General features: G+C 33.4%; 2 protein-coding genes across 3 annotated transcripts; both read right to left on the bottom strand.

Moving 5' to 3' along the window:
- Nucleotides 1–979: 979 nt before the first annotated feature.
- On the bottom strand, nt 980–6,238 carry ASG1 (nuclear factor 1 A-type protein (DUF1005)). Of its 2 annotated transcripts, none has more exons than XM_086238453.1 (3): nt 5,874–6,238; nt 2,550–3,215; nt 980–1,868 (listed from the first exon to the last, which is right to left on the bottom strand). In XM_086238453.1, exons 2-3 carry the CDS (start codon nt 3,155–3,157, stop codon nt 1,172–1,174), a joined length of 1,305 nt encoding a protein of 434 aa, XP_086094579.1. In that variant the 5' UTR covers nt 3,158–3,215; nt 5,874–6,238; the 3' UTR covers nt 980–1,171. The 2 variants fall into 2 exon arrangements, with proteins under 2 accessions (XP_086094579.1, XP_086094580.1); XM_086238454.1 differs by having other exon boundaries at nt 6,003–6,238.
- Nucleotides 6,239–17,437: 11,199 nt separating this feature from the next.
- LOC147291143 (uncharacterized) lies at nt 17,438–21,083 on the bottom strand. The gene is made up of 3 exons (XM_086238491.1): nt 20,989–21,083; nt 18,685–19,006; nt 17,438–17,798 (listed from the first exon to the last, which is right to left on the bottom strand). The coding sequence occupies exons 2-3, from the start codon at nt 18,980–18,982 to the stop codon at nt 17,548–17,550; spliced, it is 549 nt and encodes a 182-aa protein (XP_086094617.1). The 5' UTR covers nt 18,983–19,006; nt 20,989–21,083; the 3' UTR covers nt 17,438–17,547.
- Between the last annotated feature and the right edge of the window lie 5,684 nt (nt 21,084–26,767).

Genomic DNA, 26,767 nt, shown 5'->3' with positions numbered 1-26,767 from the left:
AAACATTTGTTCAGCCAAAAGAAAGCCATTGCTGGCACTCAGGGTTTTGAACCGAGAGTATCGAAGGCTATGGCTGTTTTTTATGGAGGAGTCCCAATTTGAACATCGACATGGAAAACCCCAGCTGGGTTTGGGTATATGGTGGGGATCTGATGTGGTTGGAACGGGCTTTTGAAATGGTGAGCTTGTTGATGGGTGAGGAGAGCTGGGGGGTGTTGGTCATGATGTTAAGGGTCATAGATGCAGAAGCAGGTGGTGGTAGGGCACTGGCAAATACAATCACTATGGTGAGGATAAGGAAGAAAGCATTTACACATTGTTTGGGATTGGAGGCTTGTGATCACCAATTCACCATCAGAACAATATGTATATGATAAAAGGCTGGCCAAAAATATTATAGAGATTGAAGTGGTGATTACTGGGATTTGTGAGTTTATCTTGTTAAGCCTTTCTTTTCTGCTATTATGTTTAGTCTAGTTTGTTGAGCTTGGTCATAAAAACCATATCAAGTAGGAACTGTTCCTTGTTACAGGAGACTAGGAGAGTGAGCAAGAGTTTTCTATGCATATCAAGTGGTGATTGTGGTGCTTAAGGGTTTTCTTCCAATGGAAAGAGTTATAAAGGAAGTTAGATTTATCATCTAGTTCTGATTTTTCTAATTATAAAAGTAAGAACAATGGCCAAAAAAAAAAAATTATAAAAGTAAGAATATTACCAAAGGAACAGTAATTTTCAGTTCTCAAGAAAATCCCTCATCAGTCATCCCCAAATGACAGTACGAAAAAGTGAATGCCATTCATCATGTTCTAATAAGGGTGGGTCTAAAATTTTGATGTTTGGTGTTTCAAGAAAATGATGGCGAACAAGTCCTAATGAACTTGCTAGCAATCTAACATTCACCAAATTTTAAATTCACTTTGGTTAGTGTGGTCTTGCCAATTACCCATCCCTGCCCGTGCAAAAAAAACACCTCCCCAAATGATGTATAATGATGCCATTTCGGCTTACTGCTACCATGAATGAGTTGAACAATCTTTGGGAGATGTAAACAAGAGTTTCCTGTACACAATGCCAGATGTTACAGCAATCAAGAAAAACTAGATCTATTTTGAGTGCATAGATAATAATCACCTCCATTCTTTTTCCTTTCCTTTCATCTTTTAAATTTTCATTACGAATGGCAGGATGGTTTCCTGATCTTCCGGCGGAAGGGCCTACATGCCTCGATGCTGAGATCAACTGCAGCTGCAAGAGCCATGAAGATGGCAGCATCCTCCACGCACGTCACATGCCTCATGGCTAGTTGTACCGATGGCTTGCTGTTCTTACCCTCCCCTTGCACTCTGCAGCTCATGACAAAACCACCAACAACTGGACCCAAAGCTGCAAAGTCTCCACTGCTTTGTGGGCTTGGTATGGGACTCGCTGCCGCTGCTGCTGCTGCTGCTTGCATATGTCTGTCAGTGTCTATGAAAAACTCCCCGCCCTTTTCAGCATTGATGTGGATTTCGGACATGAGAAGTTCCCCTGCCTCCTGGCATTCAGACAGGAGATGAAATCGGCAGCAAACGGAGTCTCTGATGCTACCACGTTCACGCCATGCCTCAAGCTTTCCCCATGGCTGCCAGCTCTCAGGCCTGCACGGGTCAGGACTAACAATCATCCAAGCTCCTGGGTTGGACCTCGAAACCCAATCACAACCTGTTGATGGCACAAATGGAGTTGTTATAAAGGCTGCTGCAACAGCCGAGCCAGAGAGATCATGAATCTTCACCTTCCATCCCTTTCTCTCTCTTCTCTCTGTTTCAAGATCAGGACTGTCAGCAGAACCCGACCAGTAGGTGCTCAATGGATCCACCTGGGGAACCCTGTCAATTCTTTAACTATCAAAAACTTGATTGACACGTGATGAAAGTTAAAATAGGAAATGAACTCGCTCATAGCAGGAGACAGTGAATACATAATATTTTATACTTTAAAACTGCATTCAAATTTTGGCAACAAAAATTATTAATATTGATACAGTATCCAACATTTACTGAATATTCTTTGATCAAATTGCACAGTTTTAATAAATTTAAATCTTAAATTTATTATGTACATAATATTATGAGCGTCTGAATGTGTGTACATCCATGTCTTCTGCTTGATTCCTGACAAGGCCAATGTTAAAGAAATTTTTTTTTTTTTTTTGGCCACTTCAATGTTAAAGGATTAGATTAAAAGGAAAGGAACAATCAAAATTAATTAAAAGGAAAGGAACAATCAAAATTATCTAACACAAATAGAATAGTGGTCTAGAAAACAAGGTGGACAGGGGACACGGAAAATGACAAACACGCTGAATGTCTAAAAACCGAAACAAAAGATATTAATGTTATGTACTTGTCCTTTTTCTTTGTTTATTTATTTTTTTTTTTCTTCTCTCTGTTATACAACCCTCACATGCATCAATTGGATCTGCTCAAAGAGGACGAGAGTAGGCTGTAGCCTATTCCAAAGTTATAAACAATTAATGAAATTTAAGGAGATCATATAAGTCATATCACCTGTCTCGGCTGAACTTGCAGCTGAAAATAGGCTGCTTGATGGAACCTTGAAGCTGAACTATCTGAGGACTCAGTTTTGTCGCATCATCAAACTGGAAAACATATCTTGGATCAGGATCTAGTCTTACTCTCAAATGAAGCTCCACATTTAGCTTCCCACTCTCCTGCTTGTTTCTGCCAATACCTATCCACCCACTGAAAAGAACCACTGGCTTTCCTTCTCCCCATTCAGGACCAACCTCCAGCCTAAATGTCCCAATTTGCTGCCTTTTGACCCCTACACCACAATGGGACCCCTTCCTACCTGTGAAAACAGCAATCTCCAGACACGCATGAGGATTGTAAAAACAGCCAGGTGCCAGCATTGCTTTTACATCTGAATCTTCAAGATAAAAACTTGAGGCAATGCTATGAGAATCAGGTGCAGCTTCAGGAGAAGATACTAAGGGGACTGATGCTGTCTGCACAGGGAATCCTCGAAGGCGAATTTCACACGAACATGGAGAAGAGAATGCATGAATCCCAGATTTATCAGATTTCAAAGCTGTTCCAGGAAACCTCAATCCCAGTGAGCTTATTGACAACCTAATAAAAGTCTGAGGATCCATTCTGGTCACAAGAATTTCCCCATTTTATCCATAGCCATATTTGGACAGATTACAAACCCTGTGGGATGAGCACATAGTGACAATTAGATCACACAAAAATAAGTGATGAAATTTGGTAGCATCTATAAGTAATAGAGAGTACATGTTGATGACGAAAAGTTTCTCTTCCTATGATTCTATTTCTAACTAAGATTGAAAGGAATGAAGAAAAAATGTTAGCATGATAGTAACATGTAGTAAGTTAAGAGACACAGAAAATGTCATTTATAAAACCTGAAAAACAATCAGACAAGTATATTATGAGAATTTAATTGACTGCATTTTTGGGTGGAATGTTCGAAAAGGGAAAAAAAATCATCAAGGGGTGGTCCTGAGGGTAGGCATAGGCAATCGCCTTGGGCCTCGAAATGTTAAGGCCTCCCAAATTTTATAGATCTCTTATGTACTAAGTTAGGCCCAAGTAATGTCCGTGAAGGATCGAGAGCCCCATTCTTATGGTTCACCTCAGGCTCCCAAATCTAAAGACCGGCCTTGAAATCATCTGAAAGACGGGGTTTTGTACCAGAGGAGAAATGGGAATTACGCCATTAGTCTATTTAAATATATTTGCATAGAATGAAACTTATGTTTTCAAAGGCCATAGATGATTTTTATTAAAAATTTTGAATTCATTATTCTTTTGTGCCAGAGTAACTGCCTGTCAATCCACATTCTAATAACTATTTTAAATAATTGAAGAAAAAACAAGGAAAGAAGTTCAATTATCATGTAACCAAAAAGAATTCTACTAAAACAAAATGTAACCAAAAACTTTTTTTACCAAAAAAATGTAACCAAAAAGATCATATAGCTGAGGCCCACAAAACAAACCAGCACAATATATTACTGCCATTCATGTTCCTTAATCAAGTGAATAATTTTGCGTTCAATTACTCCACGATGTGACACAGAAGGTAAAAACAAACTGTGAGTAACTGACTGGAATTCTGAATCCTTCAATTTATTTAGGTTGGATACTCATTTTCCAGGCAGAAATAAAAATATTTTACATCATAACTCAAATTGTAAGTGACTGATTTTAGTTTCACGCCTTTAGAAATTATTGAACTTAAAAGAGTTGTTATAACATAGCTACTTTTCTTACTTTGATTCCTACAAAGGAGAACCCAAGAACTTCTGCTGACTTTAGACCAATTAGTCTTTGTAACTTTTGTTACATGTACAGATTATATCTAAACAATTGGTGGTTAGGTTGAGTATCATGCTCCCTAAGATTCTCTATAAAGAACAAAGTGCTCAAGGGAAGAAGAAACATTGCAGACTTTGAAATGGCCCAACCAGCTACAGGTACGAGGTCAATGTTCTAATGGAAACTTGTCTCCCTCTAGTAAGCAATTTTATTAAAAATGGTTATTGGAACCTTCCTACTACCCGCAGAATGGCTGGACAGTGTCTAATGCAAGAGACAAGATACCCAAGAATTTCTGGGGGCACCAGCACGAGCAGAATGGTTGAAAAGTCTACTGTTTGAAAGAGAGTAAAATGGCCCGAAATCCCAGGAGCTATTCCAAAATCACCTACTCAATCTCTGCTAGAGTTCCCAATCCCATAAAAAATAAAAGGATACTAATAGAAGATAGGCACATAGAAGAAAATTATACCCTTAAAACTGCTAAAGAAAGAAAGCCAAGTCTAAATTTTTTTCACTATTTCACTTCATTTATACAAAGAACCATGTGGATCTGAGAAAATTCATGAACATAAGGCCTCATCTGGCATTTACCAAACCACGGACATTAAGTACAGCAGGGTTGCCATTTAAATAAATCAATATACGAGCTTAACATCAAATAAGTTTCCATTGTGGGTCGAACATCTCATGTCAATTGTTTTTTAGGGCTGTTCTTAGGAAGCATGCCACTTGACCTCTTTGTCAAACTTTCAAAGCCATAAGTGGTTTTTAAAAAATACTCCTTTTTTTCCGTAGGTAGTTTAAGTAAGCACTCCATTGCAATTTTTCTTTTTGTTTATTATATCTTTTTCTTTAATCATCATAGAATTAGTAATCTCCCATGGAAGTCTTCGAATCAATTTCACACTAATGCAACAACTCAGGTCAATTAATTTAACTTCACCACACTCCATTATATAATGAGAAGAAGATAAAAGAACATGCACACATAAAAAACTAACAGAGTAACAAGCACTTTTGCTTCACCTAAGCTGATTGATTTAGTTATGGTCAATTCTTTGAAGCTTTCATAGTAAGGATGGATCTGAAATTAGAAAATTTCCCAACATACTTTGTACTTTTTTGACAGTCCCAATTCTCACCCACCAATAGAAATTTGGCTTCTAAGGAATCAATTGCACTTGAAATTTACAACTAAACACAGCAATAAATTTCAAAATCTCAAGCAGTTAAGTAATGGGGTAAGTGGGTAAATCACCAACATGCTCAACAACAAAATTTGTGCATCCAACAGAGCATTGAGACTAAAACAAGGCAACCCAGTTAAAATTTCAACAAACTAAGCATAACCCACAAATATGATCCAGCTAAAAGTACATAATTCAGTCCAATGGAAGCCCCAGAAGTAAAAAAAAAAAAAAATAGATTTTGGACAAAACGATAGCTAAGACTGGGAGTCACATATTAAAGGCTAGAAACATATAGCACAAAACAAAAGAGCGAAACAGACAGTAAGCAGATTACCTAAGCTGTGGAGGGAGCAGCTGAAACAAAGAATACCAGAAATTCAGCAGCAAAGCATGTGAGGCAAAAGAAGTCCCAACAAAAGAACAACAACGACAACAGAGAGAAACACCCAAAAACAGGCCTTACCCAATACGAGAAATCTCTCTTGGTTCTTCTTTTAGGGTAAAGCGGAGAGAAAACGAATGTGGGTATAATAAATGTTATGAGTAAATGATTGATGGGAACTTAGCAATAGCAAGAACAGAGAGAGAGAGAGAGAGAGAGGGGAATAGTTTTTTCTGGTCATTGAGAGAAGGAGATGGGAAGTGGGTATTTATTGTCGTTGTTGTTGCTGAAGCTCTTCTTGTTAGCTTTTTTTTTTTTTTTTTTTTTGGTCTGCTTCTTGTTAGCTAAAGTCTGCTTTGGATATCACGTAGACTGTGCACGGATCACGAGGGCACAAGCGCACCACAACACACCTCCCTGACCCTCCTCTCTCACTCAGAATAAACAAAAACCAAAACCAGCGTCATTTTCTTCTCTCTCTTGCTCACTCTGCAGTCTGCGTCATTATACAGGAAATATTTTAATTTTCTCTTCATTCGGAAAAGCAGAAAAAGAAAATATTTAACTAATATGGAATAAATTCTCATTTCACAAGGCCATCTCACAATATTTAGTTTCATTATTCAAACTGCTTATTTTTTATTAATTTTTAACAAAAAAATTATTTGAATTGTAAATTATTTAATTCTTTGATTAGTGTTGTATTTCAATGTTTTGTTTTTCTATTTTTCTGATTACAGTTTAACTAAAAAAATTCTTATTGAAACTCATATGTAGAAAACTTATCAATTTAAGAAACGAACGTTTGAGTAAATAAATATACGGTAGTCTGAATCCAAAAGAATGGTTTGTTCCTTGTTAAGTTTTATCCCGGTTTGTGCATGAACATGTTTTTGATGTCGTGCATGAACATTCATACACATGTTATGTGAGAGAAAAGGCATTTAGATAAATTAAAGTAACGACATACTCATAGGTGATTGTCGATAATGAGAGTACAAATAATGTGAAAATATAACGACTAAAGTTATTAGTATTCCTATACAATTTCACACGGTCTACATTACGAATTTATATCCGTTTAAAAATATTAAAAGCTACAAATGAGGAGTGTTAATAGCATTTTCCATTAAGGAAATAAGTTTAAATACAAAAATGGTTCACAAACTTTACATTGATTTTCAATTTGGTCTATTAACTATAAAAAGTGTCAATTTGGTCCACGAATTTTCCAAGTTGTAACAGAGCAGTACAAACGTTAACTTTCATCCGAAAATTAACGGAATTGGTCATATGAAAATGTGATGAACGGACTAAAATGTACCTAAATGTGGTAACTTGCTGTGCACAAGACCAGTTTTCATTAAATTTTTCGACAGAAGTTAACGTTTGTACTGCTTTGGTACAACTTGAAAAATTCGTGGACTAAATTGATAATTTTTTTAGTTAGTAGACCAAATTGAGATTCACTGTAAAGTTTATAAACCATTTTTTTATTTAACCCAAGAAAATATCGTTTATCGAGAATCTTTTTTGTGTAATTTTTTTAGAAATTTGAAAACTAACCCATTTAAAGACTTTTAACTCTTTTTTAATATTTTTAGAATTTTGATCATCTAGTAGTATTTGAACTTTCCTCAAAAATTTCGAGCGCTTTTCAAAGGGAGCTCAAAAGTTAAATTTCTAAAAATTAAAAAAAAAATGTTAAAAGTCTATAATTGACTTTAATTTGGGTTAATTTTCTAAATTGCTCTAATTTTTTCTCAAACTTATGCGGCATAATATATGCACATTACATCATTACATTAAAAATAAAATAAAAATCTTAAAACCCTTATAAATTGACATGTAAGTAATGAATAACAAGTTAAATTTAAAAATATTAGTTAGACTAAAATAGCATTAAAACAATTTGGTTATTAACTTATTGCGTTATTTATGAATTATGTTTTATTTTTATTATTTTTGAGTTATTTAGTGAATTAAGAAAGAAAAGTTAGAGATGAGAATCATGAGATCATGAGACAGAGTCACAGAGAGCGGTCGTCGTGAATACAGCTGTAACCAACACTTAGCTTAGCAGTTAGCTCCTTTTCTCTCTTTCTCTCTCTCTCTTAAATTCTAATTTTCTATGACTGACTGCCACTCTGTTTTTCGTTAGCTCAACTCTGACTTCATCTTTTTTTCTTTATTCATTATTTATTATTATTCTAATAATATAAATAGCTTACACACTATACAAGTGTTGAGATATCAACTCATGAAAGATTGAATTGGATCCCTTTCTTTGTTTAATTGTTTTGCTTCCTTTCATCTCGACATTCTTTTTTTTTTTTTTTTTTTAAACAAATTTCATCTCAACATTCTCCCATTGCATTTTTTTCAACAGTAGTTTTCAAAATTCAACATTAGTTATTCTCACTAGCTAGCATGGTAATCCGAACTATACACTAGATTAATTATGTCAAAAAGACTTGACTAAGCCAATTTTTTTTTTGGACTAATCACTAACCCAATTTCTTCATCAATCTTGTTTTGTTTTAAGTTGATACACATGTCTTGTAAAATTATAAACTTAAGAGTAGAAATTTTTAGATCTATAAACTAAACTCATGGTAGTATGTCATATCATTTTCGGGTTTATATAAAGAAAAAGTCAACTAAAACTTGTTAATTTTCATAAAATATTTAAGTCATATATATTCTCGATCATGTCATGTCAAAATTATTAACTTTAATTCTCATCGTATATCATTGACGTAAATAAATTAACCAACTAAATAGATGACTTAACGATCATGAAATTTTTTTTGTTTCGAGATAATGATTATATACTAAACTATTTAGTAAAAGAATACTCATTAAATAAGGATAATGTTATTAACACTTCAAAAAAGTCATCCTGCATGTACTCCAATATTTAAAAAACATGAAAGAAAATTTTTACAAGTTGAAGTGCATGATGACTTTTTTGGAGTGCTAATAACATTATCCTTAAATAATTATAATTTATATTAATTAAGTGAACGTGACCAGTTATATCATTTTCATTGTTTGTATTAGTAAATTGTTTACAGCCTGTTCTCAACAATTTATGAAGGTTTGAAATTAGGTGCCAAGTTTCACATTTGACAAGTAGTAAATCCATAATCTGATTTCAAATTTGATTGGCAAAAGGATAATCTATAAATAAGTGAGTAAAGTCTCTGGGGCCAAGTTACACATTGGACAAGTAGTTGTTAAGTTTTGGAATCTTGCTAAACTTGTCTTGATATCTTTTATGTTTTTTGTAACTTTGTCCTGATATTTAAAAAAGAAAAACAAAACTGGTTGCAAAGATTTTTTTTTGTAACGAAAAATAATTATGGTTTTATTTCTTATTTAGTGTTTAAAAAAAAGGAATATATAAAAATCAGTGTAGTGAATAATATAGGAGAAATAAAGACAAAGAGAATAAAGAATTAGAAAAAAGGTTACATAAAGGAATCTAAAAAAAAAAAAAAAAAAACTCATATCTACTTCGAACTTGTGTATATGAGTATATCCTTAAATTTAATATAAAGAATATGTCATAAGTGTCAGATTAATCATTGACTAGAGATTACTTCAACAATCTTTCGAACCCCACAAACCATTTAAGAGACTCACAAAAGAATACTTAAAGACTTAAAGTTGTTTATTAATTTTTCTTTTTCATTAAAAAAACAAAGTGCATGGTTTTCTAATTTTTCTAAATTCAACCACCCTCCCCCTTCAGAAAAATCCATTTGGATTTCGTCCCCAAAAACAAAAACCATTTGGACAAATAAAACTTCCAAAGTCTCATGCATTTAAATATAAGATATGGCACCGTATTTACAACTTGACTAATACTATATTGTTCAACAAATATGTTCGCATTAACTGCTACAATTTATGCTCTCAAAAAAACAAAAAAACTTTTACAATTTATAAAAGCAAAGAGATCTTATTTCAAAAAAAAAAAAAAAAATACTGTATAATATATGTATATATATATTCTAGTTTTTTTTGTTATATACTTATATTAGAGGGAATTCTACCCTATACCGCAAGAGCTTATGTACATAACTACATATTCAAGTTGCATTCATACATTGTCGTATCTAGCTTGTCTATAATTAGCATTATGCCTTAGTAAGTGTAGCAAACAGATTCCCAAAACAAAATGAAAAAAATTGGAATAAAATCAAACAACTTAAAACAGATAAATGGAAAAAAAATTCCATAGGAACCAAAAGCAAAAAGAATCTTGGTTACGTGGGATGGAACAAAAGTTTTTTTTTTTTTTTTTTTTTGTCGAACGGATGGGACAAAAGTTTAAAAGGAAAAAGAGTTCTCTTTTCTTATTTTTTTTTAAGGGAGTAGAAACACTGAAACGTGGAATGGAAAAAGCCCACTTTCTCTTGTCTTTGGAAAGAATAGGGCTAAGCCAATACTCAATAGGCATTAGAAAGTCTTAAAAGGAACAGTCTCAAGCTCACACAAAGTTGTAATGTAAAATGACCTTTATCGTCTAAAGGATGGTATCAATTTGATTGAAAGGTACAGTCTCAACCCCAATGTGATAGAAACTTATATGTGCTAGCGAAGTTTGGTTGGTAAGACGAATAGATCGATGAGTTGTAAACTCAAATATCAGTCGGCCGACTCCTGTCATTCTTTAAATTTTAGTTTAACTATTGCTTGAGCTGTGTGGTCAGTTCGTTTGATTGGAATTTACCTTTTTTCCTCTTTGGTGTACACCAACTTATGAGTTGCTCAAGTGGGGAGAATGATTATCCTCAATATATATCCAAAAAACGTACAAAACAAAATAAGGAACAGTCACAAGCTCATATAATGTAAGATGACCTCTATGGGCTTAAAGGATAGTGCCAATTTGTATTTTCCAATGTTTGTAAGAAATTGACAATTACTTTAGCAATCAAAATTTGATTAAAAATATATATATATATATAACATGGCAAGTTATAAATTCAGTATGGATATAATATAATGAAAAATGATAAACTCCAAAAAATATAATATAATATAATATAATATAGTATGGCAAGTTATTTTCCAGTTGGCCAAGCAGTTGTGCTGCCCCCACCTCACCGGATTTCGATCCCCCCCTCCCCCCTCTAGGCCTCTTTCCTTGGCCTCCTCCCTTTGTAACCAAAAAAAAAAAATGATAAACTCCTTGCATGTAAGGAGGAATACATATTTACAAGTTATGATTAATTTGTAAGGAGAAGATGTTTAAAGGTTACAAGTTTTGGTATAATTTTTTATTTTATTTTTTAAGATTCTTAATTTTAAAAAACATTAAAATTTATTATATACAAAACTAGTATATTGATCCACTAGTATTTAATATTGATGAGGTCTCAAATTTGAACTTCCTTTTCCTGGACTAAAAAGCTTATCATATATTTGTATTTAATTATACGTGTATTTTCGCATAATTGAAAAACGTACACAAAATGCAAATACTTTTAACATCATTATTTCATGTAATATGGACTGTATACCTTATAATCATACCGAATATTTTTAAAATAATTTTGTAAATGTTTTATTTGGACTTGGCATTTTCCTAAAATTTAAGCCAATTGTTTTCACTTGCTAAAAGTGAAGCGTTCAGAGCAGTTATCTTACTGGCCCAATCAGGATCCCACATAAACGAATGAAAAATATATGTTCTTATTTGGCAAAAGAATAACGGTGACAAAAAAAAAAACTATAAATTAAAAGTCAAAGTTCTATTACTTGTTAGTTTTAACTTTTAATATGAAATTATTTTAGCAAAATGACTCTAACTTTGGCATCAAGAATAATTCTTCTGAGTAACTCAAACGATGACTCATATTCGACTTAAGACGCAATTAAGGATAGACCATCAAATCTATTATAAATTTCGTGAAAAATTGATAACTTGCTATGTACGTGATCAATTTTTAAGGACGCAATTGTCATTTTTTCACTATAAAAAATAGTTATAAAAAAAAATAATAAATAAAAACTAAAAGAAGAAAAAAAAAAAAAAAAGGAGGATGTAGACCACCCCACCCCACCCCACCACGTACATCACATTGCCACTCTAGTGCCGGCGACGCCGATCCCCCATCTCTCTCTCTTTCTCTCCCTAATGCGCGCAAGTGGCGCAGAACCCGAGGAGTGTTGGCGGCTTAACCGACCTCCGATCTGGAAGTCGGGGAAGCTGTTGGTACCCCTCGGTTCAGCGGCGTTCACACCAGGTAGAGAGAGAAAGACAGAAAGAGAGAGAAAGATAGAGAGAGAGAGAGAGAGGAGGGGGATCGTCAGCGCAGAGTAGGTGGTCGGGGGCAAGACTGTGGCAGTGAGGGAGGGTATGCATCCTCCCTTTTTTATAAATTTATTTTTATATTTTTACAGTTTAGTTTTATAATTTTTTATAATTGTTTTTAATGATGAGTGAAGTGACAATTTTACTCCTAAAAATGACGGACATTTAGACTGAAGTAACAGTGTACCATCATTTAAATCTCACAATAATATTAAATTTTCAATTATCTTCACCTATATTCTTTTTAGTTTTTTTTGTTACTGAAAAGCCTATTTAATAATGAAAAATATAGACATTTTTGTTTGCATTCTAAAATTAATTAACTTCATGAAAAAATTATGCAATTTTAGAGTGCATTTATATTGTTTCAAATTTTGAGATTTTAGAATAATACTAATCTAGAAATTTGTATTTTTTTTTTTGTTTGAATTATATATGAATATATATGAATTTTTTTTTTTTGAAAAATGAATATATATGATTAGACATACAAATTTTTATATGTCAACATGAAGCCATCAAGCATTGTCGGCCATTGGCTCGATCAACCTATCTATCTATTTTGACAATGAAATTATGAGTTTTTGTAGATTTAGTGGTTGAGAGCATCTACTTATATATTTAAGAACGCTTAAAATTCGAATCTCATTTCTTTTTTTAGCTTGCCTTGTAACCAAAAAATACCAACTCATGATTTTTTTTAATTAATAAAAAAAATCCAACCCATCTTCTTGTACAATTACTATTGCGGAAAAAATGTAATTATATAGCAATAGTGCTTGTAGAAAATTAGTAAAATCCAATCTTTCCATTCTATTTTATTCTAATTTTAGTGTGAAAAATGGATACTTATTAGACAAAAATTAGTAGGTAGAGATTAATGCTGAACCTGCAAAGGGCCACTGTCACTAATAGTTGAATGAATAGAACCAAATCCCACCAGTAGTCAAACAAAACAAGTACAATTAATAAATTAAAAAGGATATGCACATAGGGACAACTTCACTGCATGTGAGAGCAGGAGCATGTGGACCCTCATTTGAACCACTCAAGTCCCAGGAACATGCAAACCAAAAAGTTGTACAATTTCCCTTTATATTGTTGTGCATAAATATAATAAAAAATAAGGAAAATGAAACAATATATGAATATATAAAGGGATTAATGTCATTTTGCTCCCCAGACTATTACACATGTATCAGTTTGCTCCACAGACTTCTAATTTGAAAAATTAAGAACCCTGACTTTTTCAATTTTGCCAATTAAGGTTATTCCATCAATTTATACATTTTTCATCTAAAATGTCGAGATGATCAAGCAAAATTTAGCAAGAAATAAAAGAGGAAAAATGATGCATGAGGAAAAAATGATAAGATCTAATTGGAAGGGACCATTTTGCCCTCAAAGATTTGGATAAAAAATGTGTAAATTGACAAAAGAACCTCAATTGGCAAAATTGAAAAAATCAGAGTCCTTAATTTTCCAAATTAGAAGTCTAGGGAGCAAACTGATACAAGTGTAATAGTCTGGGGAGCAAAATGGTATTAATCCTATATATAAATTAAACTTTTTTTTTTTTTGCATAAATTCAATTTAGACACATAACTATATATGTCATTTCAACGGAGTGCACGTACTTTAAAATATTTCAAATATACATCCGATCTACTATCTAAATTGAAAAATGGACTTCCGTCCATTAATTCGTTGAAAGATCAGTTAAATGTCAGCTTGACTTTTGCTGACCGGGATTACTTGGCGACGTGGCACCATCTCAGTAAATTTTTCCCGCCAAATGAGCGACACGGTGACACTTGTCCACCTAACCCCTTACACGAGCCCACAAACTCATCATCTATTTCTCGCTCGTCGAACACAAGTGAGAGATTTATATTCAAATTTGGGGGAAAACGTGATGTTTTTGGGAGACTAAATGGTCAGAAGAGCGTTCGACGAACAGGAAAGATGTGATGGGTGTGTGGGCCCGTGTCAGGTGGACATGTGTTTCTCATTTGGCGGGAAATGTATGCTGAGTTGGCGCCACGTCACCAATTAATCATTGTCAGCAAAAACCAAGCTAACATTTAACTGATCTCTCAACAAATCGATGGACAGAAGTCCATTTTTTAATTTAGATAATAAATCGGATGTATATGAAATATTTTAAAGTTCATGGACCCCGTTGAAATGGAATATATAGTTATATGTCTAAATAAAATTTATGTTTTTTTTTTTTTGTCAAGCATATACAAACCAGCAACAACAACAACATAGCAAGGGACCAAAAATCATGAGAAACATGTTGCACAGTAGGTGATCAGTGGGTTTTATTTTACTATAGTTGATTATTGACTTTGACTAGCTAGCTACATGAGTTGTTTTTCATTTTATAGGTTTAGAAAAACTTTTTTTAAATATTTTTCTATTTGTGATTGTGTATTAGGAATAAGATTTGCATAGGTGATCCAACAACCAAGACTTTGGCAGGCCTAGTATATAACTTATAATAGCTTAATAGAAGATAGATATGCTTCGTAGTGTTCATATTAGTTAGAAATGGATCCAAATATCCTTCTGTATATTCTATACATGTCATAGAATTAACCAACGCATAACTTCACCATTTGCAAAAGTTTATTATTGTATCTTGTTTGCTTCTTTAAATGCTTCACCTCTTTTACAAATTGTTCCTCCATTTATATTTTCACTATGAAGTTTGGAAAGGTGGTAATTAAATTAGGGAGACTTAGAGTTTAGTCCATTTTATGAGTCTTTCTTAGACTAAGACCAGTAGTAATTTAGGGTTTTTAATCAAGTCCTTTTATTTTTCTTCTTTGACGGCTTTATGTTAGGTTTTAACTCCGAAATTTTGGATTTCGCCCAAAATCTCAGAGTTAAACTTAACATGCAGTCTCTACAAAACTCACTCTACACCCTAGAAGAGGAAATACTCTTCAAATCGAGGAAGGATTTTATTATGAATTAAAAGGATTTTATTATAGATTAAAAAGACTTTATTATGAATTAAAAAAAATTTCTTATAAATTAAAAGACTTTATTATGAATTAAAAGGATTTTTTCTTTTTATAAATTTTAAAACACCCCCGGTCTCCATCTAAAATCTATTTTTCTAAAGGACCCAAGCCTAATTATCTCTTGAAATTATAATGGGGAAACTACTTTTTTTGTTCCTATGTTTTGGTTCTCGTGGTTTTAAGTTTTTCGGGTTCTTATGTTTTATGTTGTTTGCAATCTTAGGATAATTTTAACAAAACTCAAATCTTTAATTTGGGAATAAATTATATATGTTTTCAAGAAAAATTTTGTTGGAGGATTGAAAGACCATCTTATGGGCTTTCTAAAACTAATTTCAATTTTTATTTTCGTATTTATTTGCTAAAGAAGTTGAGGCTTACAAAAATTTTATGATTTGACCCTTAAGTTTGAGATTTCTTTCAATTTTTATTTGAAATTCAAATTCAAGGCTACATACATGATTTTCGGTCATTCTTGAATAAAACTTGCGAGTTTAAACAAATTATTAGTTTCAATTTAAGAAAAATTATAATGTTTGGTACATAATGTCTTAAAATTACAAAAAAACATAAAACATAATGACCAAATTAGGAAAATTGAAACCACAAAAATTAAATGTGTTTTCGAGCCAAAATACAAGGGCAAAAAATATAATTTACCCTTAAAATCATTCTCTTCATTTTTTAGTAAATTAGTGATACCATATGAAATTTTTGGAGTGATAGTCCTAGGTAGTCCACTCTAAAAGTTGGGTAATTCAGTCCAAACGAGCCCATTTGGTATATAAGATTAGCACAAGGAATGTGTATCGTGGGTTAAAAACTTATTATCAAGGAATTGGACTAATTAAGAATTTTAGTTTCACTTGACCAAAACCATCGATCTGAGAAATGGGCCAAATTAAGAACAACCCACAATAAGAACTACCTCTTCTCAAAAAACACGCATTTTTCCTCCAAACATAAGACGGTCCTATTGGACTATGCAATAGTTCATTACTACACCGATCATAACTCATAAGATATCACTAAATCCAATCATATATGTTTTTTTCTTTTTTGGTCAATAATCCAATCATGTCATATCCATCACAATAAAAAAGAAATGAGTCAAATAATTTTTTAGTGCAAATGTGCAATACTTTTTGACTCTCCGAAAGGGTTTATGCATGTATGCAGCAACGTCTATTATGAAATTTTCTTAAAGAATACCAAAGTTCAAAGCAATCATCACTACCACCTCCACCTCCACTGCTAGCTAGCTGGTAATGCTTCAGGTGCTGGTGATATTGGGTCGTGTTGGGCCGCAGTAAGAGGCGGCTGCGGCGGAGGAGGAGGTGGGTTGTGCTAGCAGCTATTACTTCTTCCCCCTCAACACATAGTATATATTGAACACAACCACTACAAAGTAATAAAATCAAAATGGAAACCCCTCATTTTAATTAGCTATATTATATCCCCATTTTAGTTTCAAGTTATTATTGGTTCTTATATAGATTGAGGCTCTATACCCATAAAGATTTTGCATCTCTTTGGCCTTTCAAATTTTCATTAACCATTATCTAAATTTACACAACCAGAGACATATATTCATTACCTTCAACAATTAATCTCTATCGTGGTCATGGCAGATTATGATTTTCCGTTGTTATGGATATGCAAAATTAAAACAACAACATGATGATATGCATATAATGATTATAAATATAAACTAATTTATTGAGATTGATTATTTGTTGAATGAAAGAGAAAATTCAAAGGGTAAAAGAAAAAGAAAAAAAGACTATTGCTTGTAGATATCATTTTTTTTCTTTCAAAAAACAAATTTAGCTGTTGGTTGCAGATATCATGTAATTAATTAAGGAACTTAATTATTAATTATTGTTGAAATTCCTTAAAATAAAGGGTGGTTTCTCAGCTCTCAAATTAGTATGAATTATTGAAATGCACAAAAGGTGAAATACATTTCAATACATCGTGATCATTAATAGCCAAGCTAATGGCTCAAAAATAAAATCTTATTTATAGAATAAGATAATGGTAACATATTGGTTATAGAATAGCAATATATTTTGCATCGCAGGAACACAAAGAGCAGAAAGCCAGAAATGACATATATATAATAGCAGCTTTTCAGAAAAGAAAAAGAAAATCCAAAAGAGCCTGGCTGAAGTAATTGTTAGGAATCCGATTGCAGTATGACATTGTCAATAGAGAAATATGGATATTGAACCCACAATTATGTTTGTCTAGATCCAGTGCATCACTTCCACTTCTTGAACTTGCCATGTTTGCCATGCTTCTTATGCTTGCCAAATTTCCCATGCTTAAACTTTCCTTGCTTGAACATCCCATGACCAAAGCCATGGGGACCTCCATAGCCATGGCCACCATGGTGACTCCCATGGACAAGCTGGTGAACCCCGTAACCAGCAGCTGCGGCAGCAGCAGCAGCAGCAGCACCCCCAGCTAGCATTCCCATACCAGATCCCCCAGATCCATGCCCTCCATGCCCTGTAATGTTTTTTAGTCAGCAAAAGTAGAAAGAAAAAATTATTAGTCTACTAACGAGGGCCGTTTGGCATTGTTTCTTTAGGAAATGCTTTTGCTCATTCGTACTTTTGTTATAAACACATATAATTTCTTATCAATATTCCTGTAAAAGCACTTAGACATATACTTCTAAAAAATATATACAATAAAAAGTACCTCTATAATCTAGAAAACACGTTTAACTATTTCTGTCAAACGCTACAAAAAAAACTTTTATTAATTTGAAAGCACTTTTAGCACTTCTAAAAGCAGTGCCAAACAAACCCTAACAGTCTTTTGGTTCTTCCTGATCGATTTCAGCATCTAATAGAGAGGTGTAATATCATAGACATTTGGAAGGCCATGTTCAATGGTCTTTCTCGTATAATATGCAAAATATGGCAATACAACAAGAGAACGGGAATACTACTTGCACTAAATGACTTTCTATATAGTGATGCCTAAGAATAACATTCTGAAACATTGATGCTTGTGATAGTGGAATTGCATATGTAACACTCCCAACAGCCTTCTACGGTTCTACCTATTTTCATATTGAATGGTCATCAGCATTGGTTTGGTTCAGTACTTCTGTTTAAAAGTCTTTTTCTAAAACCAAATTTAGCTTCAAACCACAAAACTTTGATTGGTTTGGATTGCTAGTTCAGTTTGGTTCTTGGACAACCCTAATAGGCAATGTTCTGGCAGTCAATTTCCTTATTAGGAGGAAAATAAAACAAAGAATTGGAGGAAACACCATCCTCTGGACCTTCTAAGCTATCTGTAACAACAGAACCAATGGAAGGACTCTACTCACATATTACAATTTATATAATATAAGACAACTAAGTGACATTGATTTGATTACCTGAATGATGTGGAGCTGATGGACCTGGATAACCGGCTGGTGGATATCCACCAGTGGCAGGATAGGCAGTTGGTGGATACCCACCTGCATGAGGAGGGTACCCTGCTGCAGGAGGGTACCCACCTGGAGGAGGGTACCCGCCTGGGGGAGGATACCCATGTGGTGCATGGGATGGATGTGAATGTGGAGGATATCCATGTCCTCCTTGGTGTGATCCAGGCCGTGGGAAGTGTCCAGCAGCAAAACCAGCCAGATTTGAATATAGCCCTTTTTCATTAGTGTCATCTTTGTTGTCCATCTTACTTCAATTTGAAACTATTGCCTACGCAAAAATAACATTCACAAAATCACTAGGGAAAACAAAACCCAAAGTAATCAGATCGAAACAAACACAGTCATTGGCCACAAAGCAACCTGAGAAGTGTTCACAAAATGTACAAGATATGTCTGGAAAGATTCTTAAATCTGGGAAACCATGATCATTTCCTTGTTAAACAGAAGTCCTTTTATCAAAATAGTTTCTACTTCATAGGTTATAGTGAATAGCAACAATTATTCTGCTAAACTTTGAATTCAAAGAGATCATCTTGGGACCAACATTTGTGCACAAGCTAGTTATATAACTGGGGGTGAATATCAGCAATTCAACTCTTCAAATATATCAAATGTAAGAGCAGCACACATCCATGTAGTGGAGATGAGAATGCAAAGATGGATGAAAGGAGTAACTAGAAAAGACAGAATAAAAAACCAATGTATTAGAGAAGTATTGGGACTAACACCTATTATGATAAGATAAGAGAAACTAGATTTAGCTAGTACAGACATAAAACATGGACCACTAGAAGCACCCATAACCAAAGGAAGTCTATTTAGAAAAGAAGGTAAAAGATGTAAGAGATCAGTCAAGACTAACATGGGATGAAGCAAAATGAAAAGATATAGGAGATACGATACGACATAAAATGAAAGGGGTGCATGTAAGATGGGAATTCATATGTTCAGGCCCGTATGTATGAGATGAAGGCAAAGATGAACCTATATATATATTGTTTCAATTTTCAAACATGTCCACAGGGTACAGGGTACATATACACTTCTAAAACATTCAAAACATTCTCCTCAGTTTTGAAATTTTCAGAAAGTTCGATAAAATGAACACACTCCTTTGGGGCTAGCACGCCTCTATGATCCATCCCGAAGAGCATCTTTGGTCCTTCCCTAAACCTATCCCCAAATTTAAATTTATGAGAAAATGATATAAAACACAGCTCCAACCATTCTCTAAAATCTCCTCGAATTTGAAATTTCTCTAAAATATTCCCCAAATCAAGTTAAATAGATGGGGGTCCGCAAACTCTCCTCAAACCTCCAATAGTCAGATTTTAGACTAGAAACCCAAACATAAAAAAAAAAAAATAAAAAAAATAAAAAAAAATAAAAAAAGATACAGGAAAATTTCAACTTTAGCATTGGAGAGATCTTCCCTAAATCTAACTTTTTTCCCTAACTTATCCTTAAATTGGAGAAAAATATAGGGAAAGGACTGGAGATGCTAAGAGTCCATACTTTTGGACATTTACATCTAATAATGAGAGGATTTAAAAAAATACATTCCAATCTTTATCTTATAGCTAAGATGACAGAATTTACAACCCGCGCGCCCCCCCCGACATAACTTTTTCCAAGTATTACCTAAGGAATACACAAATAACAATGCATCCAATTTCCCCATGATACACCATAAGATAAAAAATTCCTCCAATTTTGCTACACTTATGTTTTTTTTTTTTTTTGGGTAAGGATTTGGCCAAAGGACAATTTAAAGATCAGGACGTAACTTAGCAAAGTTTATATCAAGTAAATTATGGATAATGATCACGATGAAAAAAGAAACCCATGTTTATAAAAACCTTAGTTTTGGGAAAGATGGAAGCAATTCCATAGATCCACAAACCCAGAAAGAGAATTCCTTTTCTAGGATTCGTAATCCATAATGTCACACAATACATGACCAATGCGGCATTGTCATCGAATAAAATGAGAAACTCATGTCATGAAATGGCATAGTTTTGAACTTTTGAGAAAAATTAAAAAGAAAACCGGTTAGGAAGCAATTACATCCACTGCATTCAACAACAAATTAAGAAATAAAAGAGAAGACAAACAAATTCATAGATCCACAAACCTAGAAGAAAAATTCTTAGAGCAATGAAACATTATCAAGATTGCAAAAACAAATAATAGAATTATTGATAAAAGAAAAGAAGAAAATAGCTAGCGAGGAATATAGAGATCGCTCACAAGTCACAACGTTGCTGTTTTTTATTTTTGGGCAAATCACCAAATTGATGTTGCAGAGTGTTGGGATGGTAGTTTGTGGTGTGGCAATTTATTTTGGAAATGTTTCTCATTGTCCCTCTTAAAGTTGCATGCGCAGTTCCTTGGAGGCTTCGACCATAACACACAAACAAACGCGTGTGCGAAACTTAATAAGAGCAATTACGATTTGCCCAAAAAATAAAGAAGAAACGACTATATTGGTGCCTATAGTTTGGTGGTTGTTTCAATTTCATCCCCATTCTGTTAATTGTTTTAATTAAATTCTCATAGTTTTAAAATTATTTTAATCAAGTCTAAAATTATGTTCTTATCAAGTTTGTAGATGATAGAACTGTTAAAATAAAGATATAATGGTCCAAGAATAAAAAGATTATTACTATCGGCTTTTGATTCAAACATTTAACGATTTTACCATATAAAAACATGACGGAATTATGAAAATCTAATTTTGGACTTAATTGAAACAATTTCGAAACTATGAGTTCTTGATTGTAACAATTTAAATAACTACCAAACTATAATGATCAAAATGGTTGTTTGTCCAAAAATATATATAGTTTACGATTCACTCCCTTATTAATAATGTTTCGTTAGTCAATATAGGGCTTCCATCCAACTTTGTCTACTTTTCTATTAAAAGTAATCATATGCTCGGCACATGACCCTTGTCTTAAGGGTGTTTTCATCTCTCTTGATGGTAGTTTGTGGTGTAGCAATTTTTATTAGAAATGTTTCTCGTTATTCGTATTAAGGTTGCATGCCAAGTTTCTTGGAGGGCTTTGACCTTAAACACAAAAGTAAATGCGTGTGCGAAACTTAATATTAAATATTTAATCTTATTTAAAGATTAAAATCTATAATCAGTTGTTGAGTAATTCAGCTGAAAAAGCCGTAAAATTACTCACAATACACTCAAGTTCAATCCCCCCTCCCCCAACTCAAAAAAAAAAAAAATAAAATAAAATAAAATCTATAAGCCTTTAGGAAACATTGCACTAATGCCCTTGAACAATAAGAACCGTTATGATTTGGTTTCTTTGTCTGATTTAAGGTTATGGTATGATTAAATTTGTGTTTCTACTCAGACTACATCACTACATAAATAATATGGGACTTTACCTAATAACTTATGTGGAGATGCACAAAGTATATCTTGGTTTATTTATGTTATAAATAATCCTTATAACCGATGATTAAAAAGTGACACGTAATTAATGTGCAAGCATGGTGTAATAACTTTGTATAAGTTTTTATGGTTGCTTGACATAACATGGGTTAACCAAACACAAATTGTGGTGGCTCATCAGATCGAGTGTCTCAATGGGCCTTTGTGCGCTCTTTAGTGTATCTTAATATTTGGGTTTGCATTATATGAAATGACATAATCTATTGATTTGCCTTGCTTAGGCACCATTTTTTTAGCTTCTAATCACAAAATACAATAGAATGAAATGTGAAATGAAATTTAAATGCTAAAGAAAAGTATACTGATTATATGATACAAGTATGGCAACAAAAAGGTACGTGTATATATACATTAGATATATTCACTGTTCACTGTACAAATTTTTTTTTTTGTCATATCGTAGGGAATTGAATCCTGGATCTAGTCTAATCTTAACCATTACCCCACCCACCCTCACCACACTACACAATCATTTTCCTTAAATGTTGAGAGGTTTTGAAAAAGTCAACATTAGTGAAGAGGAAATGGAATTCTAGAGACCAACAATACTTATATAGAAGAGCAGACCCAAAAGTTGAGGATTTAGTACATATTCCTCAGCCTTAGGCCTCTTTAGTGTAAGAGTAGGCCTCTTTGGTGTAAGATCAAGCTCAAGCAACTTCCAATGCCTCATGTGCCTGCTGAGCTTTGTCCTTGGGCAAGGAGGTTGTACTTTGTGTCTGGTAAATCATTGATCCAATCAAATCTAACTGACAATTGAAAGACAATATTTCATAGACAATAAGGGTTAAATAAATGCATATCCCACTATGAATATAAAACCAGAGAACAAGAGTGGTTACAAAGCAATATAAACTGCAAGGCATAATGATTTTAGGATCGAAAATTCGGAATGTGCATATGAGATCGACCTCCTTGGCACATTATTATATATAATTGCCAAGGATTTCTTGTACATGTGGTGTATGCTGATTGGCAATAGCACATCGATGTTCCATATAATATCTGTCCATGTGTCACTTTTAGACACATGTCAAATTTGAATTGGGGTTGACACGTAAATTCAGTAATTTACATTGACAAATGTCATTCTTAGATTGGATATGACACGTCAATTGGAGCAAATTATTGGTTCACATATTTTCCTATTTAATATTTTTTTAGACACTTGTTAAATTTGAATCGGGACTGACACGTAAAATCAGATTGGATGTGATACCTCAATTAGAGAAAGTTATTACTTCACATATTTTCCTATTTAGTATTTTTAAACTCTTGTCAAATTTGAATTGGGACTGACATATAAAATCAATATTTTTCATTAATAAATGTCATTATTGGATTGGATATGATACGTTAATTAGAGCAAATTGGTTTACATATTTGTCTATCTACTATTTTTAGACACCTATCAACATTGAATTGGGGGTGACACGTAATCCAATGGAGAAGAGACTTTTTTTGACATCCAGATCAGAGAGCTCACTATTTAGAGCTTAATCGATAATTTACATTGACCAATGTCATTCTTGGATTGGGTATGACACGTCAATGATAGCAAATTATTGGTTCATATATATCCCTATTTAATACTAATGCCCTTTAGGAAACATTGCACTAATGCCCTTGAACAATAAGAACGGTTATGATTTGGTTTCTTTGTCTAATTTAGGGTTATGGTATGATTAAATTTGTGTTTCTACTCAGGCTACAAAAATAATATAGGACTTTACCTAATAACTTATGTGGAGATGCACAAAGTATATCTTGGTTTATTTATGGTATAAATAATCCTTATAACCAATGATTAAAAAGTGACACAGAATTAATGTGCAAGCATTATGGTGTAATAACTTGGTATAAGTTTGTCTGGTTGCTTCACATAACATGGGTTGACCAAACACAAATTGTGGTGGCTCATAGGATTGACAATGGGTCGGGTCGTGTCGTGTTGATGTCAAACATTACAAAAAATCACTTAACCCGAACACGACCCGTTTATTAAACGAGTGACACGACACTACCCGTGTAACCCGTATAATATCTAAATTGTGTATAAATATATACATTGGAAGAATAAGTTCACAAAAATTGCTTAGTCTGGTGGATAAGGCATTGCTTAGGCTTTCTTAAGGTCCTAAGGTCGAACCCCAGAATTTCTTCTCTGCTACTTAATTGCTTATATTTTTAATATTAAGACATGTTATACAACTAAATGGGTTATTCGGGTCATATTTGGGTTATGCGGGTTGACCTGAAACCCACCCTTTTTTTACTCGTGTTTGGCTGGTTGACCTGAATTTGACCCACACCTATTTATGCCTCACCCAAACTCGCTAACTTCGAGTCGTCTTATCGTGTTGTGTCTGAAATTGCCACCCCTAGTGGCTCATCAGATCGAGTGTCTCAATGTGCCTTTGTGCACTCTTTAGTGTCTCTTAATATTTGGGTCAGCATTACATGTATTGACATAATCTATTGATTCGCCTTGCTTGGGCACCATTTTCTTAGCGTCTAAACACAAAATACGTACAATAAAATGAAATGTGAAATGAATTTTAAATGCTAAAGAAAAGTATACTGATTATATGATACAAGTATGGCAACAAAAAGGTACGTGTATATATACATTAAATATGTTCACTGTTCATTGTACAAATTTTTTTTTTGGTTATATTGTAGGGAATTGAATCCTGGATCTAGTATAATCTTAACCATTACCCCACCCACCCTCACCACACTACACAATCCTTTTCCTTAAATGTTGAGAGGTTTTGAAAAAGTCAACATCAGTGAAGAGGAAATGGAATTCTAGAGACCAACAATACTTATATAGAAGAGCAGACCCAAAAGTTGAGGATTTATTACATATTCCTCTGCCTTAGGCCTCTTTGGTGTAAGAGTAGGCCTCTTTGGTGTAAGATCAAGCTCAAGCAACTTCCAATGCCCCATGTGCCTGCTGAGCTTTGTCTTTGGGCAAGGAGGTTGTACTTTTGTGTCTGGTAAATCATTGATCCAATCAAATCTAACTGACAATTGAAAGACAATATTTCATAGACAATAAGGGCTAAATAAATGCATATCCCACTATGAATATAAAACCAGAGAACAAGAGTGGTTACAAAGCAATATAAATTGCAAGGCATAATGATTTTAGGATCGAAAATTCGGAATGTGCATATGAGACCTCCTTGGCACCTTATTATATATAATTTCCAAGGATTTCTTGTACATGTGGTGTATGCTGATTGACAATAACACATCGATGTTCCATATAATATTTGTCCATGTGTCACTTTTAGACACATGTCAAATTTGAATTGGTGTTGACACGTAAATTCAGTAATTTACATTGACAAATGTCATTCTTAGATTGGATATGACACGTCAATTGGAGCAAATTATTGGTTCACATTTTTGCCTATTTAATATTTTTTTAGACACCTGTTAAATTTGAATCAGGATTGACACGTAAAATCAGATTGGATGTGATACCTCAATTAGAGAAAATTATTACTTCGCATATTTTCCTATTTAGTAATTTTAGACTCTCGTCAAATTTGAATTGGGACTGACATATAAAATCAATATTTTTCATTAATAAATGTCATTATTGGATTGGATATGATACGTTAATTAGAGCAAATTGGTTTACATATTTGTCTATCTACTATTTTTAGACACATGTCAACATTGAATTGGGGGTGACACGTAAAATCAATAAATTTACATTGACCAATGTCATTCTTGGATTGGGTATGACACGTCAATGAGAGCAAATTATTGGTTCATATATATCCCTATTTAATACTAATGCCCTTTAGGAAACATTGCACTAATGCCCTTGAACAATAAGAACGGTTATGATTTGGTTTCTTTGTCTAATTTAGGGTTATGGTATGATTAAATTTGTGTTTCAAATCAGGCTACAAAAATATATAATATAGGACTTTACCTAATAACTTATGTGGAGATGCACAAAGTATATCTTGGTTTATTTATGGTCTAAATAATCATTATAACCGATGATTAAAAAGTGACACGGAATTAATGTGCAAGCATTATGGTGTAATAACTTGGTATAAGTTTGTCTGGTTGCTTCACATAACATGGGTTGACCAAACACAAATTGTGGTGGCTAATAGGATTGACAATGGGTCGTGTCATGTTGAGGTCAAACATTACAAAAAATCACTTAACCCGAACACGACCCGTTTAATAAACGGGTCATAAAACTCAAACCCGAACACGACCCATTTATTAAACGAGTGACACGACACGACCCCTGTAATCCGTTTAATATCTAAATTGTGTATAAATATATACATTGGAAGAATATGTTCACAAGACTTGCTTAGTCTGGTGGATAAGGCATTGCTTAGGCTTCCTTGAGGTCCTGAGGTCGAACCCAAGAATGTCTTCTCTGCTACTTAATTGCTTGCATTACATGTACTAACATAATCTAATAAAATGAAATGTGAAATGAAATTTAAATGCTAAGGAAAAGTATACTCATTATATGATACAAGTATGGCAACAAAAAGGTGTATATAT

Source organism: Dryas octopetala, chromosome 3 (assembly GCF_963921425.1).
Source record: "Dryas octopetala chromosome 3, drDryOcto1.1, whole genome shotgun sequence".
In the NCBI taxonomy this organism is placed as follows: domain Eukaryota; kingdom Viridiplantae; phylum Streptophyta; class Magnoliopsida; order Rosales; family Rosaceae; genus Dryas; species Dryas octopetala.
This window is presented reverse-complemented; position numbering and strand designations above follow the sequence as displayed.

Excerpts from the sequence above, each read along its gene's own strand:
- ASG1 (XM_086238453.1), bottom strand. The coding sequence starts at position 3,157 with ATGGATCCTCAGACTTTTATTAGGTTGTCAATAAGCTCACTGGGATTG. Across the intron at positions 1,869-2,549 it reads TGCAAGTTCAGCCGAGACAG|GGTTCCCCAGGTGGATCCAT; the intron begins GTGATATGACTT and ends AAGAATTGACAG.
- LOC147291143 (XM_086238491.1), bottom strand. The coding sequence starts at position 18,982 with ATGGACAACAAAGATGACACTAATGAAAAAGGGCTATATTCAAATCTG. Across the intron at positions 17,799-18,684 it reads ATCAGCTCCACATCATTCAG|GGCATGGAGGGCATGGATCT; the intron begins GTAATCAAATCA and ends AAAACATTACAG.